At 41.8% G+C, this 16,562-nt stretch overlaps 1 protein-coding gene across 1 annotated transcript in view; it reads left to right on the forward strand.

Annotated features, from left to right (window-relative positions):
• The window catches only part of MYLK (myosin light chain kinase), a 165,668-nt gene extending 151,964 nt beyond the window's left edge, over positions 1-13,704 (forward strand). The window contains exons 27-31 of the mRNA XM_064157004.1: positions 6,361-6,513; positions 7,459-7,582; positions 8,754-8,883; positions 9,667-9,786; positions 11,560-13,704. Coding sequence (XP_064013074.1) covers positions 6,361-6,513; positions 7,459-7,582; positions 8,754-8,883; positions 9,667-9,786; positions 11,560-11,807 — 775 coding nt within the window. The 3' untranslated portion in view covers positions 11,808-13,704. The remainder of the gene's footprint in view (positions 1-6,360; positions 6,514-7,458; positions 7,583-8,753; positions 8,884-9,666; positions 9,787-11,559) is intronic.
• Positions 13,705-16,562: the final 2,858 nt, after the last annotated feature.

The following is a 16,562-nucleotide window of genomic DNA, read 5'->3' on the forward strand; positions in this document are numbered from 1 at the left end:
GATGTGGCAGTCCCAGGCTGCAACCCAACAGTTACATCGGGGCTGCATTGCCCCCTAGAGGCCTCTGTACGTGAAGAAGCAAACCATTGAGAGCACTGAGCCATGCCCATTTGGGGAGCTTAAGGTCTTCTGCCCTCATCGGCAAAGTCCCTGATGAGTTTTCATGTGTTTACAGTATAAGCAGTGACACGTCAGACAACTGAGGCAAAAATCTTTGACAGCAGTTGTGTGCGCTGCCAAAGCGTGCAACCAGGGTGTAGTACATGCTGGAGAGCACCAGCACCATCTTAAGCAGAAAGGCCAAGAGAGCAGGTGAAACATACAGGGAGAAGGTGAGGTGCCTTGCCAAAGATCAATCTGCCAGCAGTGGCAGAATTGCTTCTTCTCCGTTCCTGCGTGCCACCAGAAGCAAGATTTTTGGATGCTGTAACATTTGGCTGATGGGATTAGAGTGGTGCCACACTTGGCTCAGATGCCCTGGTGAGCCTTGTGAATGCATTATGAACTTATTTCTTTGCTAAGGTGTCGTTGAGCTCATTTAACAACTTGTAGTGTGAAAAAGACATTACCCAAATACAACAAAAACCTTTCTGATGCATAAGTATTGCTGCAGCAACGATTCACAGCAATAATCAGGCTTTGTTTTTCTTGTGATAAGAATAAAGTAATACAAGTTAGGGAAGACCTGTGAGTCATCGCTTGGACTTTCCCTCTCCATCTCAGAGTGTCAGGCTCCCAATCTGTCTTCACTTTCTTAAAGCCCAGCTATTTTTGCAGGCTTAGAACTATGAGCCATTATCCAAAATGGACCATCACATCATCATTACAGAATGCAAATAAAAGTCATTGAGAACTGCATCTCTCTTTAGTGGTAGCTCCACTTTCCTGTAGGGATTATAAACTCAGAACTGCCAAATCTCACACACAAAGTGTAAGACTCTTGCATTGGGTGCCTGCCTCACATGCCATCACTGTGTGAATAACTTAGCGCTCACATGTGCTCTCCCATTGACATGGTGAGTGGGGCCATGGAGAAAAAGATGAATTCTGAAGCACTGCTGGACTTAAGGGCAGGTCTGCCAGAGGCAGCTGATGGGCCAAAGCTGCTGTGTTGCTCACGGCTCCTGAGTGAAGCAGCAGGGAGCATGCTACTGCTTGACTTAACACCTCTTTTAAGGGAGGATACGAAAGTGCTGAGAGACCTGTAACCTAACTAGAAAGAGATTTTATTTCCACTATGTCCTGTACAACAATTAATACAAACCAGATTTAGCAAACAACTACTAAAGAGATCTCTGAGGGTGAAGGGTCTTTCCTGCAGAAGAAAAAATGGGTGTGATCTCAAGCAGGAAACAGGACAGTGCTCCTCCAAAACCCTGCAGCAAACCCTCTCCTAGCCTTCTGTTATGCAAGCATAAGTACAAATATTGGGATGCTTCCTTATGGCATGAATGTCTTAATTCCATCCTATAGATCATGGGTTCCCTTTCCACATTTCCAAGCTACACATTAAATCCTTTTGGTCTTTCTAAAGAACTTATTACATCTTGTTTCTTCATCAGTCTTTGTTCTTACTTAAATTTCCCTGTTTGCATTTTCCACCTCATGTTTTTTATCTTTCACTTTTATCTTGTTCTCTGTCCTGCTCTGCATCACGGCGCTGTCCCACATACTTAAGTTGATCTATTGCCTTTGCAGTAACAGGCCACAAATGTTATAGCTGGTGTGTATCATCTCCATTTATGCCTATTTCAGTGTTTCTTTTTGCATTTACAATAATCTTTATCTAACAAAGCTTAAACCTCCTGAATTCTTTCCATCTCTTTCTGTCCCATTTAGTCTTCTGGGCATTGCTGAGTTTGTTGGCTTTCTATTTCTAGTCCTTTTCTGATGACCCATTTAGATAGCATTTCCAATAGTTAGCAATCTGAAACAATTTCTCAATTTTGTTTCCAATCAAATTTCACTCTAGGATTTCAGCACTTGTATGTCCAAAATGGATTGTCCTTTTCCTTCTGTCATCAAAGAGTCTGACTAGCTCAAGTAAGGAGTTTCCTGTGACTGATACAAATCTCTGCTTATTTTCCACTAGTTGTTCTTGCTTTAATAGTGCCAGGCAAGGTGGTGCTGATTTCTTCCATTATTTTTTTATCATGTTATATCTTCTGCAGGTTTTTTTATATCATATTTGATTTTGCTGTACACTCTTTTCCTTCAATGCCTTCCCTAATAATACTTCAGGCTTTCCTCTTCCTTTTAATCTGTTTTGTATTATTCAGCACTGCTGTTATTCCTCCCTTGGTTTTGGCAGTTTGGGTTGGTTGAAAGACCGTTTGGCATTGTTCATCTTTTAGGTGTGCTGACTTGGGACTTGGAGAGGCAAGACCTGCAGGCTGCTGTCTTACACTTGGCTGCATGTGTTAAGCCTCATTATTATAAAGATGAGAGAGAGTACTCTTTATTCGATAAGGAGACATAGGAGAGCTTTGATGTCATGACTGTGCTGCCTAAAAGAAAATTAATTATTTGTTCAGTGGCACTGGCAATTTGTGATACCTCATTAATCCACTGGGCACATAAAACAAGGACAAGAACAGAGTTCACACCCTTACTTCAGGAATGAGCTGTCTTCTGTTACATGGGTTCACTGATCTGTTTCTTCCTTGAGACAACTGCTACAGGAGCTAGACCTCAGCTAAGGAAAAGCTGATTTTGTCCAGAGGATACATGCCCTCCACAAGTTAGCCTGTGACTATTTATTTGGTTTATTTTTCTTGTAAAAGAATTAAATTTCTGCATGATCTCCAGGGTGCAGGCATTGTCATGTCCTTATTTGACATGACCTGCACCAGTTTATGAGAAGCAGACAGCACTCTTCATACTGACATCCAGTATTTTTCTCATCGCTAATACAATGCAGACTGCAATGGGGAACTCGGTGTCATCAGCCCAAATCAGTTGCTGCAGCAAGCACAGCTTGCAGAAGAATGCTCAGTCTGATTTTCTTGAGACAGACAGCAAACTCATCTCTCCTGGATCAGAGGCAGTCTTAATACAAAGATTTCCATGAGAAACGTCGTGGGGTTTGTCACACAGGCAGTGAAACAGGTGACCACGTTGGACTCTTTTCATCTCAATGCTTCCACATTGGCACTCAGAGCTTTGTTGAGCAATAAATGTTAAGGAACTTCTAAAGGATAAAATACTTTTCTTCTTTATTTAGAAGTGGAAACTGTACAAGATTTTCTAAACAAATGGCTCTTTACATGCCAGGAAGATGCCTGGTTAAGTAGCTGGAAAAATGTTTGCAGTAAACAACTTGCTGCTTGTCTAATAGTAACGTTTCAGTGCAAGCTCAGTATTAATGTTCTGGATCAGTTGCTCATCTTTATCACTTAGCTTCAGCATTCCAAAAAGAAATTGTTTCCATAATCTGTCAAAAGAGTTACTAGGCCATTATTACTTTAAATGGCTATTAAGAAATGAACGATCAAGACTTAGGTCAATGAAATCAGTGCTAAAGATAAGATTTTTTCTGGTTATAATCTACACATAGCTGCTGGATTTTGTTTCCTGACTGCAGACAAGGATCTGGCTCTCCTTAGAAGTATTTCCATGACAAAGCAACTGATTCACAGTATGGAACTGTGGAAGAGAGAGAAAATTATTGTAGCCTTATAAATGTGCAACAGCACATACAGAAATGCAAAAATAGGTTCATTGATATGTTTCATTGGGTACTGCTGCACTGGTGTCTGGAAATGACAGTGAGTGGAGGCTTCATGGACACCCATCTCGTAATTTACTAAGGGCAGGGGGTGGGTCAGTCCTACCACAGCATTTAAGCCTTTATCTGGTAATTCTTTCACAAAATTCTTTACAAACAAACAAACAAAAAACCCCAAACAAATCCCTAAAAAGCCCCAACCAAAACAACCACAGTGTTTGGGTTTTTTCCATCTTTAATCTCTATGTTTCTCCTCATCCCTCAAATGCTGTGTGTGACATGCAGTATTCCCTTTGCCCACAAAGACAGAAGTCTTTATGAGCACTGCCTCTTATGGCAGTGCGGAGCAGTGGTGTTTCCACTTGAAGTGCTGTCTCTGCCTGTAGCAGTCTTTTTAGCATATAATAGAAACAGGCAAAAATCTGATGTAGCACAAAAGCTGTACAATACTACTTGTGGTAATACTATGTAGAAGTCATTTTGCCATACTTTTGTCAAGTATCAAAGGGAAATGGAGTTATTATCGCTCTGGCTGCCCACATGTGTCCTCTGGAAGCTTAACTGGGTGCATCTTCTGTAATGACAGAGAACTAAAGAAATGCTTCACAGACCTGTCATTCGTATAAAACATGAGCCCTCTTAGCAGCTGGGGAATTGGCTGAGAGATTACTGTACTTACTATATAGTCAAAAAAGAGACAGCAATCAGTATCTGGAACCCAAAACTTAGAACTGCAGTCTGGATGAGAATTTTTCACTTTCTAAAACATTATAGGGAAAGATAACATTGCCATAAATAGGAAAACACTTAAATATTGCAGTGGAGATAGGTTTAAGGTCCTCAAAGAGTGCTTTGCAGATTCCAGGGAAGACAGTTTTCTTCAACAGTTCCCCGGGCCATGATGGTTGATGTGCATGAGTGCAGAACAGAGTACTTTGCTGTGCTATCAGGCATAAACTTTGTCTCTCCCTGCAAAGTGTGTGCCAGAGAACAGTCGTGTAAAGTTGTTTTATGTAAGCATTTTTGGTACATTAATCTTTCAGCTTTCTGTAAGTCACATTGATTATATGTTCATAAATGGTTTTATGCCACTTTAAACATTTATGAAGTCATGCTTCACTGTTGCATTTGAATGCACCTCATATAATGGAAAATAAGACAGCAAATACCTTCTGTTCTGATTTACCTCTTTCTGCCTGAGAAGAAACAAATCCTTTATCTTCATCTCATGTATTATTACTAGCAAATTTCTGAAGTATACATGTAAGACTCTAGGCTGCTGTACTGCACACAACCTCCAGAAATGGTACCAAAGATGTACTATCTGCTTTGTCTGAGGCTTTGGAGAGTGTGTTTCTATTTCCCTTGTAGCAATAAAATCCTCAGGAGCAAATCCCAAATTTCTATAAGGGAAATAGAAACACATTCTAGATTTTGAATGCAATTAGCAACAAAATACAAGCAAAATAACTCTGGAGGAGGAGATGATACTAATACTTTTTATCTAGTAGCTCACTTTATTTTATCCCAATTTCTTTTCTACCAGTCTGTTCTGTGCTATTCATTAGCATCTTGATATTCAGACAGTATTATATTCATAATTTCAAAACTTAATAAGCTCCTCTTATTTTTCCATATTTAAAGAAGAAATGTAGCACTGTTGAAATGTAACTGGTTGTTGTAACAGGTTAATGTGACTTTACAGAGAAGGCAAATAAAGTCTGCAAAATTTCATGAAGATCAGGTTATTATGCAAATTGCATGCCAGGAAGAAGACCTGGAGAACTGAGTAACTTGTAGTTCTAAGGAATAAACAACCTTTCATCTGAGAGTTTCTACAGAAAGGGTGATATATACAGGCGTGATAATTATCTGGATGCACAAAGGTACAGTATAATAAAGGGCAGCGCTCGGCTGGAGAAAGATACCCTGCAAAAATGACACCATGATGCTCTGTAATTGCCTTTCACTGGCAATGTATCAGTTATATTGAGTAAAAAGCCTGGGAAGCTCAGCTTAGGTAATAAAAGGGTATTATTTCCATTTCATGCATCATCATGACTGATTGAGAACATAAAGACCAAATTACTGTTGGATGCATCTGTATAACTCTACAGCCTGCAGTGATGTAGCACTGTCTTATCCAGCTATATAATTCAGGGGGGTTTTGTTTACAAAATAGCCCTGCGGATTTTGCTGTTTTATTATGCATCCTCCTTCCTAGGTGCTCTCTGCAGGAGCAAATGGAATAAATGTACAAAAAAACCTTGGTTTTTGACAGTAAAGGCAACAAAGTCACTCTGTAAGCACTGGGGGGAAAAAAGTGCAAGCTATTCAGCTCAATTTGGTGTGAAGACTGCAGTACTATTTATGCAGAACTAGACAAGTCATTTAACAAACTAGTACATTACAGTTTTACCTGAATCTACTTCTCTACTCAAAATTGTCTGGGAGAAGAGAAAGAAACAGCAAATTTTTTTTCCTTTTAGTTTTTGCAGTAAAAATTCAATTTCCCTTCTCACAAGAACGTATGTAGTTAGTTTTTAAATTTATTTATTTATTTAAAGGGAGCTTTTACTGCTAAAGATCTGCAAATTGACACTTTGTTGCCTGTCTGTCTATTCTATCCCCAGGGTCAGTGGACTTTCTCCTTTCATGGGAGACAATGACAACGAAACCTTGGCCAATGTTACTTCAGCAACGTGGGACTTCGATGATGAGGCTTTTGATGAAATCTCTGATGATGCCAAGGATTTCATCAGCAATCTGCTAAAGAAAGATATGAAGTAAAGCTGCTGGACTTGATACTTTCTGTCTTTGCATTTAGCTGAACTTAACATTCTTGTCTGCCCGCTATGAATCTCCACCTCGCTGCAGGCACCTCTGGCGATACTTTATAAGGAGCTCTGCGTGCAGCTCTCGTTTACTTTAGCGCAGGGTCTGAGCGCAGGGCATTCATTAATCGTCTCTTCATTCTGCTTTTCCCTTCCCTCGGGCAACATGCACCCGGAGGTTTTGTGTAGCTACGCTTCACTGTTGTGTGACACAGATTCCTGCGTGAAATGTTACACTGTCTTGACTGAATGGTTTGCAATTTCACCAGATTTATTTCCCTGTGCTGCTTTTAAGTGCAGTACCTCTGAGTAGGCAGCTTCCCTATAAATCTACTGATTGAGCAAGGGAAAAAAAATCTGCCAGAATCCCTGTCTGCAGTAGACCAAACAAACCAAGTTATTAAAAAGTACTTCTTACTCTGAGTTTAGCTACGATCACAGTGGAGAATGAATGTGGCTTGATCAGAGATTTGGGCATTTCACTTTTGCTAAACGGTCAGTGCTGCAGGGGATGAGGGTATTCAGTGGTGGGACAGGGGAAATCTCTGTATGTGAAGGAAAGATGTGGGAGAGCCAGTATGAGCTAGCTGAATCACTGCCATTGTGGCTCTGCTGTCCATGTTCCATGCCTAAAACATATGGCTTTTCATGCCTTGTTTTAGAATGTTTCATTAACACTTAAAAATGCAGTTTTCACTCAAAAACACCCCGCAGAAATTGTGAAAGCAAGTTCAAGAAGTAAGCACGTCTGTGAAAGCAGTGCCCTGTGATTTATGTTGCTAAATATAAGCGACAGAAAAATCTGCTCTCAGAAAAGAGAGTGCAAAATAATGTTAAAGCAGGTAGGTTCCACTATCATTAATAGCAACACTAACTGGTCTTTTTATACGAAAACAGGAGTCGCTTTAATTGTACTCAATGTCTTCAGCATCCTTGGCTGCAAAAAGACACCAAAAACATGGAAGCCAAAAAACTTTCCAAAGACAGGATGAAGAAATACATGGCCAGAAGAAAATGGCAGGTAACGAAGAGAATGTAAAATTGGGCTAGCTAGCCTAATAAGTCTCTTTGTTTCTGGTGTTTATGATGATGTGAAACATGCCACACCAGGTAGTTTCCACTGCTGGCGAAAACTCCAGTGTGGCCAGAGTATGAATGTAGTAAAACAAGTTTGGTTTCTCTGGATAAGCAGTAGGAGGGTGCACAGCTGCATGTACATATAACACATGATGATTCTATTTCAGGCTGCTAGAAGGCATAGTACATACTGAGTTTAGGTATAGTTTTTCCTATTCTTTTGGGGATATGACCATCTCTCTTTCCTGCCCTCTCCAAGCCACTGAGGGCTGGAGGATTATGCTATCTTTAACAAACCTGAACAGCTAGGGAAAAGCCTGTGCATCTTCCTTCTTTAAAGATAACTCATTTTGTGGTAGTTTCATTCTCCTAAGCCAATAATTCAGTCCTGTTGAGCACCAAGCTTCTCATCAGCTTGGTTTAATAATTCTCTTTGATGTATTTGGTCTCTTTTCTTAATGCTAGAACTGCTGTAGCAGGTCTGTCCATGCCATTCTGATAGCTAGGGGTGCTGATGTGTAAAATCCAGCCTTTTGAGCAACCTACAATATATTCATTTATGTAAATCTACCTTGTATTTCATGTAATATCCCAATGCATGTGTTTCTTAGGAGCTCATATGAGACGTATAAAAATACAAGCGTCCATCCTAGAGGCACTGTATTTTGGGATCCTGGTGGTTGATTCTCCAGAGGGTTGCTTCCATCTTGCAAATGGTAGTTTCTCATTCATTTCATATTAGCTAGTTATCCACCCTTGATGAAACTCAGTCCAGCCCATATGGCTTTTAAGAGCTGTCCACGAGCTCCAGTTAAACAGGACATAGCTTTTTTGCTGGCCCTCCTCTCACACAGTGCTTTTTATCCGCAGCTAATGGAGACATTCATTTAGGTATGAGTTCATCAGGGGAAGTTTATATCTGCAACTAAATTTGGTAATTCAGACCAGCCTGCTCTGTCTCTCCTAAAACAAGAGAGCTATATATAAGCAGTTTGTCCAACAATTCCAGTGAGGTTTGCGGAGATCCCAGTTAATTTGTGCGAAGCAGGATTGTTACAGAAAATCACATGCCTGTTGGACTGGATTGATCAGAAGCCTCTTCTATTATGTCTTAGAAAACGGGCCATGCTGTCCGAGCAATAGGAAGATTGTCATCCATGGCAATGATTTCTGGTATGAGTGGGAGGAAGGCCTCTGGGAGCTCGCCGACCAGCCCTATAAATGCAGACAAAGTAGAGAACGAAGGTAAGGAATTTTCTTGCAACATTTTTACCTCCTCTGAATTAATCTTACTTCTTGCAAAATGATAGAGAGCTGCTGGTGTAAAGAGCTGGTTACTCCTGCTCACTCTCTCGCTGCATTTATCTACCTTTTAAAAAAAAAAAATATATATATATATTAAAAAAATCATTGTTCTGCTACTCAAAATGCCTTTGTATAAGTATGGGCAGTAAGCTCTTCTCTTTTTAAAGCCAAAGAATCAAGGCAGATTTGTCAGCTGCACTTTCCATCAGTGTGGTAATGGGTGTTTATACAAAGATTACAGTGATGTATTGCCTCCTCATGCAAGCGAGCAAGCAGTAAAGCATTAACACTTGCTGTGCCCAAGACACAAACTCTGCATTAAACATGCTTCTCAGACAGAAGCCTTTAAGAAAGTCTACCTTATTCCGCTGCATTCCTATCTGCAGTCTGGATTTGTGGTGTGTGACAGTCAGAAGTGCAGATGTTTGACATTTCTGAAAATCAAAACTAATTTGGGCTTAGCCCCAGAGACTGTGGGCCTGACAGAAGCTGAAGTGATTTACCCCTCTGCCTTGCAAAAGTCTAGCTCTAGGCTGAGCTAGAAACAAGTTCAAGGAAAAAATAAACATGATTTGTAGCGTGGTGGCCTGCATGTAGATTTCATTCTATTTATGGCCTGAATCTTTGTCCAGCTGCAAAAGATTGGCACAAAACTAAGCAGCTAACATCCCTGCTGTCCCACATGACTGTAAAATAATTAACTATCTCTCTGTCCTCCTCTAGATGCTTTCCTTGAAGAAGTGACTGAAGAAAGGCCCCATGTAAAGCCATACTTTACTAAAAAAATCCTTGATATCGAGGTCGTGGAAGGAAGTGCTGCTAGATTTGACTGCAAAATTGAAGGTAGTTTGATATAGCATATCTCTTTCTTTCCCTCCTTGTCAGCCTGCTGCATTTTCCTGTTGTGGTTTTTGGGTTTTTTCTCTGTATCATTGTTGAGTTGGTGCTAATTTGCTTTACCAATATCTGCATGTCACAGCATGAATGTGTTGCAACAACAGGAACGATGTGGAGTTGTATAGGCTTGTTCTGTGCTTGCCATAGCACAGAAGTCTGCAAGAGTCAGTGTGAAGCACTAATGCAGAATAGCAAGTGAGAACAGTAAGATGATTTTGGGGGACAGAAACAGTAAAACCAAAATGCAGTGTAGAACCATAAATTGCAAGAGCACACCCTTAGAGGCTGCTAAGCAGAAACCAAGATTAAGTAGGAAGCCACTTGTCTGAAATTACAATCGAGTTTCAGGTGACCTCAAAGTAACTTTAAGCCAAATGTACTTTATATTAAAGTCTCTACCAGCGTATTTGCATGAGAATTAACAATAATGTCATTGTGATGGTTTACAAAAGTCACAGCTATCAAATACTGTATTGGGGCTTGGTGGGGTTTTGAGTTCAAAGCTGGAAAAAAACTCAGGCTGGAATATACAGATAGAAAGAGTAAGTTTATGAAGAGGGACTCAAGAAGCTTGGGCTTGGTCAGCCTAACAGTCTAAAGGCCAAGCCCACTAGCTTGCAAAGGGACTGAAGCTCCTGTCACAGCTGTTGATGAAAACTAGAAACTGGGAAGAGCAGTTAAAACAAAATGAAGTGTTGGTACCACAATGCATGTGTTCGAGTTAGACAATTTCTAATCTCCAGGTTCACAAACTGTCTCACTGACCTTCTGCTTGTTTGTTTCTGTGCTCCTAATCTCTTTCACTGCCTGTGTTTCCTACCTCACAGCGGAGATGTGAGGATGGATTATTGTTGCTGATGGAGGCTCAGTGTGAGGGTATGTGCACAAGTACTGCATGGAAAAAATAGATGGATGTACCACAGGTGGTGTTCCAAACTTACCAGTGTATTGCTGTAATGTTCATTGTGTCTAAGGGATCCCTGAACTTTTTCTGCTCAGTGGGAAGTCATCCTCCCTTCACAGTCCAGAACTTGGCTGAAGCAACAAGCCTTGCATTTGTTACAGCAGCCAAGAGTACTGTATAAGGGATTGTTCTCCAGCATGTATTGCACAGCCCTGCTCTCAAAGCTCTGAGCATAGCAGAGCCATTTACTTCGCAAAAGGCTCCAAAACTCCTGTTGAGATGAATAATTAAGATGCTTTTCCTAGATTCTCTCACTTACTCTAACAAATATGTGACAAAATGGTCACCACACAGGACAGGCTGCGGTAGGGGCAGAATAGGAGGAGGAAGATTCAGAACAAACACAACAATTAAATTGTGGTTGCAGTCCAAATCACCTTACCCTTGAAATTCTAAATCTTGGTATTGGGAACTGTGGTTTCTCCAACAGCTGCAATGTAAGGTAAGAGTCAAAACCACTTTCACAAGTCCTTGCTGGCTGACATTTGAGACACACATAGAGCTGTCTCAGTCACTGCTGAAGTAGTGGAAAGAGGAACACAGTTAGTAACTCAGTGCTAACTTTATAGGTTTTGCTATTCACAATGAAGTTGTTTCAAGTAAAAGAAGCCTCACATCACATTTATTTTAATCAGAATTCAATTAAAATTTTGTCTTTATATTGTCATGTCCCTACACAGATGGGAGAGTTAAAGAAACTACAGATCAGGTGATACCCGTTCACTGCAGTTGCTGTTCTCTCTCCTGTGCTGCAGGTTATCCTGACCCTGAGGTGATGTGGTACAAAGATGATCAGCCTGTGAAGGAGTCTCGTCACTTCCAGATAGATTATGATGAAGAAGGGAACTGTTCTTTGACTATTTCTGAAGTATGTGGGGACGATGATGCCAAATACACCTGCAAAGCTGTTAACAGCCTTGGGGAAGCCACATGCACCGCAGAACTCCTTGTGGAAACAATGGGAAAAGAAGGAGAAGAGGAAGATGAGGAGGAGGAAGAATGAAAGGCTCAACATTTAAAAAAATGAAAAAAATATTTAAAGACTCTCCTTATAAGGCTCAGAAAATCAAGTTATCAAAAGCACCTTGTGTGATACGTAGGTCTTTGAGGGGTCGTTTTTTCAGCATGATCAGTTGATACCTGTTTGCTTTATGTATGGGCATTAATGCAAATCAGCAGGCGATTTTAAGTTGCTAGCAGGATTGGATTTACTTTAAGCAAGTCATCAACTAAGTTGCCCAGTCTCTTAAAAAAATCAAATGTATGGAAAACAAGTCTGCAGTTCTAATAGAAAAAGCCTATTTACTGAGCTCCCTGCTCTATACTACTGCTTTCCTCAGCCTGCATCTAAACTGGTTCCCCAGGTTCTACTTGCCAAGGAATTTGCCAGACAAGCAGTGAATCTCTGCAGACCTAAGGAACGGGCTGCTCCCTGAGCAGTATCTTCTATAAGGGAAGGTCTGACAGAGCCAGCACTGCAATGTGTACGTTAGTGCGGTTTAGGTTTCCATTTGATTTAAACAGAATTTCAGTCCTAACTTCAAACACGTTTCCTGTCCTTTCTCAGTGTGCTGTTAGTGCCGTTGCAGTACTGGCTACAGTCAAACATATAGGTGGCTTCCCCAGAGACCTCTGGAATACTTTAACCAGATGATTACAACTTGTCACCTTCCCTTATAGAACTTGTCACTTCAGTGCAGTTACAGCTGCCTGCTTAAGAAATAGACTGAAAACACAACGATGGAGAATTTGTTTCTCTTGTTCTGATCAGTCTAAAGATGAATTATGATTTGTCTATATGCTGCTGCTGTGAAAAAAAAACAGGTTATTGCACAATCAATGAATCCTATGTGCATGTGTGAATTTAATCCCAGGTTAGTTACGGTTTTACTTGCATTCATTTGGTGATTGCAAAACAGATTTCAACTGATGATAAGCTGGAAACTCCCACAGATTTTTGGAGTAGCCAAAAAGCTAGTAGCCTGGATTACAAACTCCTTCATACTTAGCAGTTTCCAAAGAATCTTAACCTATATATGACCTATTTCTACCTTATGAGCTTGACTCTTGTTTTTGTCTTGAACCTGCACCAGTAAGGCTGTTGTGTTTTTGGGGTGGTTTTTTTGTTTTGTTTTGTTTCTTTTTTTTTTTTTTAATGCAGAAAACCTATTCAAAACCCAGGGTTTTTTTCCTCAGAAGTTGTTAATGCACTCAGTAACTTTGCTTTCCTTTCACAGTATTGACACTTTTTAATTTTTAATTGTTTTGGTTGTTGTTCAGAGGTAATATCAGAAGCTGCGAGGTGAGACGTGTAATCCAAAACCAGCGTGTCTTACATCTATGTATCATTCCAAAAGTGATTCTTTTTTCCTTTCCACTTTTTGTGTGTTAAGTGCAACCATTTGCATTTCAAAGGTTACCTCTTCTTCAAAAACCATTACCTTAAATCCTCACCGTTAAGTAGTCAGTACAGGTGTGTACAATACCGACCTTAGGTTGTTTGATATTACCTAGTTGTGTTTGTATTTCATATGATTTGCTGCTTCTACATTCAAAGCTCAACTAACGTGGATGACACAACGGTTTTAAACTGCTTTACTCTTCGTTGCTAAGTTCAGATTGCCAGCATGTCTTTTCCTTTTCAATTGATAAAAGCCTCTTGTTATACTAAACACAGTATTGCCACAATTCCTTATACAGAAAGGGTTTGAATCTGATTTAGAGCATACAGAGCTTTTCTCACGTTTTAAAAGATGTTTTAGGCAACAACGGGGTGTATTTTGTACCTTAATAAAAGTATGCTAATGTTCTCCCAGTTTGTTCAACCATCAGAACTGCAAAGACGAGAACGCTACGGCTGTAGTTACTCACAGTTCCTAAATAAATAATACCACAAAGCACGCTCCTTGTGTACTCTGTTGCAGGCGTCGCCGCGGGCACCTTGGCTAAGCCTATCGGTAGCAGCAGTCTGCAGCAGTCTTCTGGGCTGTCCTGAGAGCTGCTCGGCACACAAACCAATGTGAGGAGGCAGAAGTGAAACCTCCCTGATCTCTGCACTTCTGCCCTGTCAGCACAGGCTGGTGTTATGCAGAGACTGCTTTGCCCAAATGCCATCAGGTCCAGCCTGGGGCTGGCAGCGTTTGTAGCGGTGCACTCCAGCCTTCAGCCTTATCGCTGCCCTCACGATGAACTCAAGTGTGAATGTGGATGGGGCACCATGACAGTTGCAGTTTTCTTTCCCACTTGAGAGTTCCCTTACAGGGGGGAATTGTATAGTTCAGATTGTAAGGGAAAGTGAGTAAAACTTCAGACCTCGACTGTGGGCATGGCAAAGTCTGTGGGTGTATGTACCAGGTAGCAACATTCTGGCTCAATATTGGTGTTTTCCCTTTCTTCTCCTTCTTTACCAGTCCTTCTGCATCCCACAGGCTATAAAACTACCTGCTTTTATTTTTCCCCAAGGGTATCACTAGATTACCATCACTTTTTTGCCTCTGGTTAACATCCCTTTTAGTCTGCAGGAAACAATGACCTTCTACTTCAAAACTGTGACATGTCTTTCACTCAACTCTGAGTAATTGACTCCAACCTCTATTTGACCTTGAAATTTTGTCTTAGGTCTAGAATTCTATTTCCACTGAGGAAGGATATTTTATGTTCTAAAAATCCTGTCCTTTTGCTAGCCATCCTAATGGGTCTAATAAAAGGTACTACCTCTTCCTTGGCTTGATTGTATAATGTTTGCAGCAAGCCACTCTTGGAATGTGCTAGGGTGGAAACACTTCCCAGCAGTGAATCATAGAATGGGTTGGAAGTGACCTCCAAAAGTCATCCAATCCAACACCCCTGCAGTCAGCAGGGACATCATCCTCCATTAGGTCAGGTTGCCCTTCCAAGCCTTATTTCTTCAAGGATGGGGCCTCAACTACCTCCCTGTTCCAGTGTTCCACTACCTTCATGGTAGAGAATTTGTTCCTTACATCCAGTATGTATCTACACTTTTCTAATTTCAAACCACTGTCCCCCATTCTATCGCTGCAGGCCTTTGTCAACAGTCCCTCTCCAGCCTTCTTGTAGGCCCCCTTCAGGTACTGGAAGGCTGCTATTAGGTCTCTTTGGAGTCTTCTCTTCACCAGGCTGAACAACCCCAACTCCCTCAGCCTGTCCTTGTAGTACAGGTGTTCCAGCCTCAGATCATTTTTGTGGCCCTGCTCTTGACCTGCTCCATCAGGTCCATGTCCTTCGTGTGTTGAGGGCTCCAGAGCTGGACACAATACTCCACATGAAGATTTATGAGAGTAGAGCAAAGTGGCAGAAGCAACTGTCTCAATCTGCTGGCCATGCTTCTTTTGATCCAGCTTAGGATGCAACTGGCATTCATCTTCTCATCCACCACAACTCCCAAGTCCTTTTCCACAGGGATGCTTTCTACCACCTTGTTCCCCAGCCTGTACTGATAATGAGGAATTGTTCTAGCCCAGGTGAGCTTGGTCTTCTTGAACATCACGAAGTTCACAAGACATTGGTACTACCCAAGATGGACCACTTAATTCTTCTTGCATTCCCTTTGTATAGAACTCAGTCTTCTCAAAACACATGGAAAATTTGGGCCTGGTTGTGCTTTCCACTAATCAAGTTGCTGGATCTACACAAACTTAATTGGTTACAGACCTGTCCAACCACCCAAGCAACCTCTACTTATTGCTAGCTGATGAAAAGACCTTTGCTAATGTTACGGATGGCATTCAAACGCTTCTCTATTGTTCTCTTTGCTCATAAGAAAGTCAGCACAGGGCTTCATAGCTCTCTCTGTAGCAAGAGGCAGGCTTTGAAGACTGCATACATGAATAATGAATGTCTTTTTATCCAGAACTTCTTGGAACATGCATTGGAACATTGCACTGAAACACTGCTGTCTCAAAGTTAAATTCTCTTTGAATTAGAGCCCTATTGACTGCAAAGAAGTGAATTTACTGGGTCGTATACTTGCATGAAAGCCGAATTTGCTGGAGTTGGGGAGGGGAGAGGGAGGTTTATGATGTTGTTTTGCACTGCTCTTAAGAGAACTGCATCGTACGCAGCATGACAAATAAACAGAACCTTTTCTGGAAGCCAAGAAGTGAACTTCACAGGGTATTTGCAACTGCTGTACCCCCAGCTTTTCACCCTTTTCTCCCTTCGGAAAGGTAGCTCCATCTCCCCGTACCTCCCCTGAGAATGCTTTAACTTGGGTTGCTATGAAGGTAAAGCTACGCAGGGTTTTTGCTGCTGCATGAACCTTTGACGGGCGATGAGTTACAGCTCTGGAAGCGCTCCGCTTCCGCAGCTTATTAAACTGCAAGTGATGGGAACTCACTGAATATTCCTCAAACAGCTTCACCTCGACAACTAACGCTGTCGCTAAGGAAACCATAGGTATGTTTCTTCGGGCAACACTGAGACTGCAAGGGGACATTTTAACCTGTTTTCAGCAGCGATTCAAAGGGTCGCACATTGACTGGCCGGGCTGTGGCGGGCCGAGCCGTGCCGCGGGGCGGCCGAGCCGTGCCGCGGGGCGCCCCAGCCGCGTCAGGCGGCCATGGGCACAGGGCGGTGCCGCGCACCGAGCGACACCCCCAAGGAGCTGCCCACAACGCTCAGCTCACGTTCCGGACCCCAGGCGGCTGCCGCCTCAGAGCACCCCTCACGCAAAGGGACGGCAGGGGCGGGGCAAGTCACAGGCGAGGCGGAAGCCCGGCGAAAGCGGCGGTCCGCCCGC

The sequence above is a fragment of the Pogoniulus pusillus genome, chromosome 2 (genome assembly GCF_015220805.1).
Source record: "Pogoniulus pusillus isolate bPogPus1 chromosome 2, bPogPus1.pri, whole genome shotgun sequence".
Classification (NCBI taxonomy): Eukaryota; Metazoa; Chordata; class Aves; order Piciformes; family Lybiidae; genus Pogoniulus; species Pogoniulus pusillus.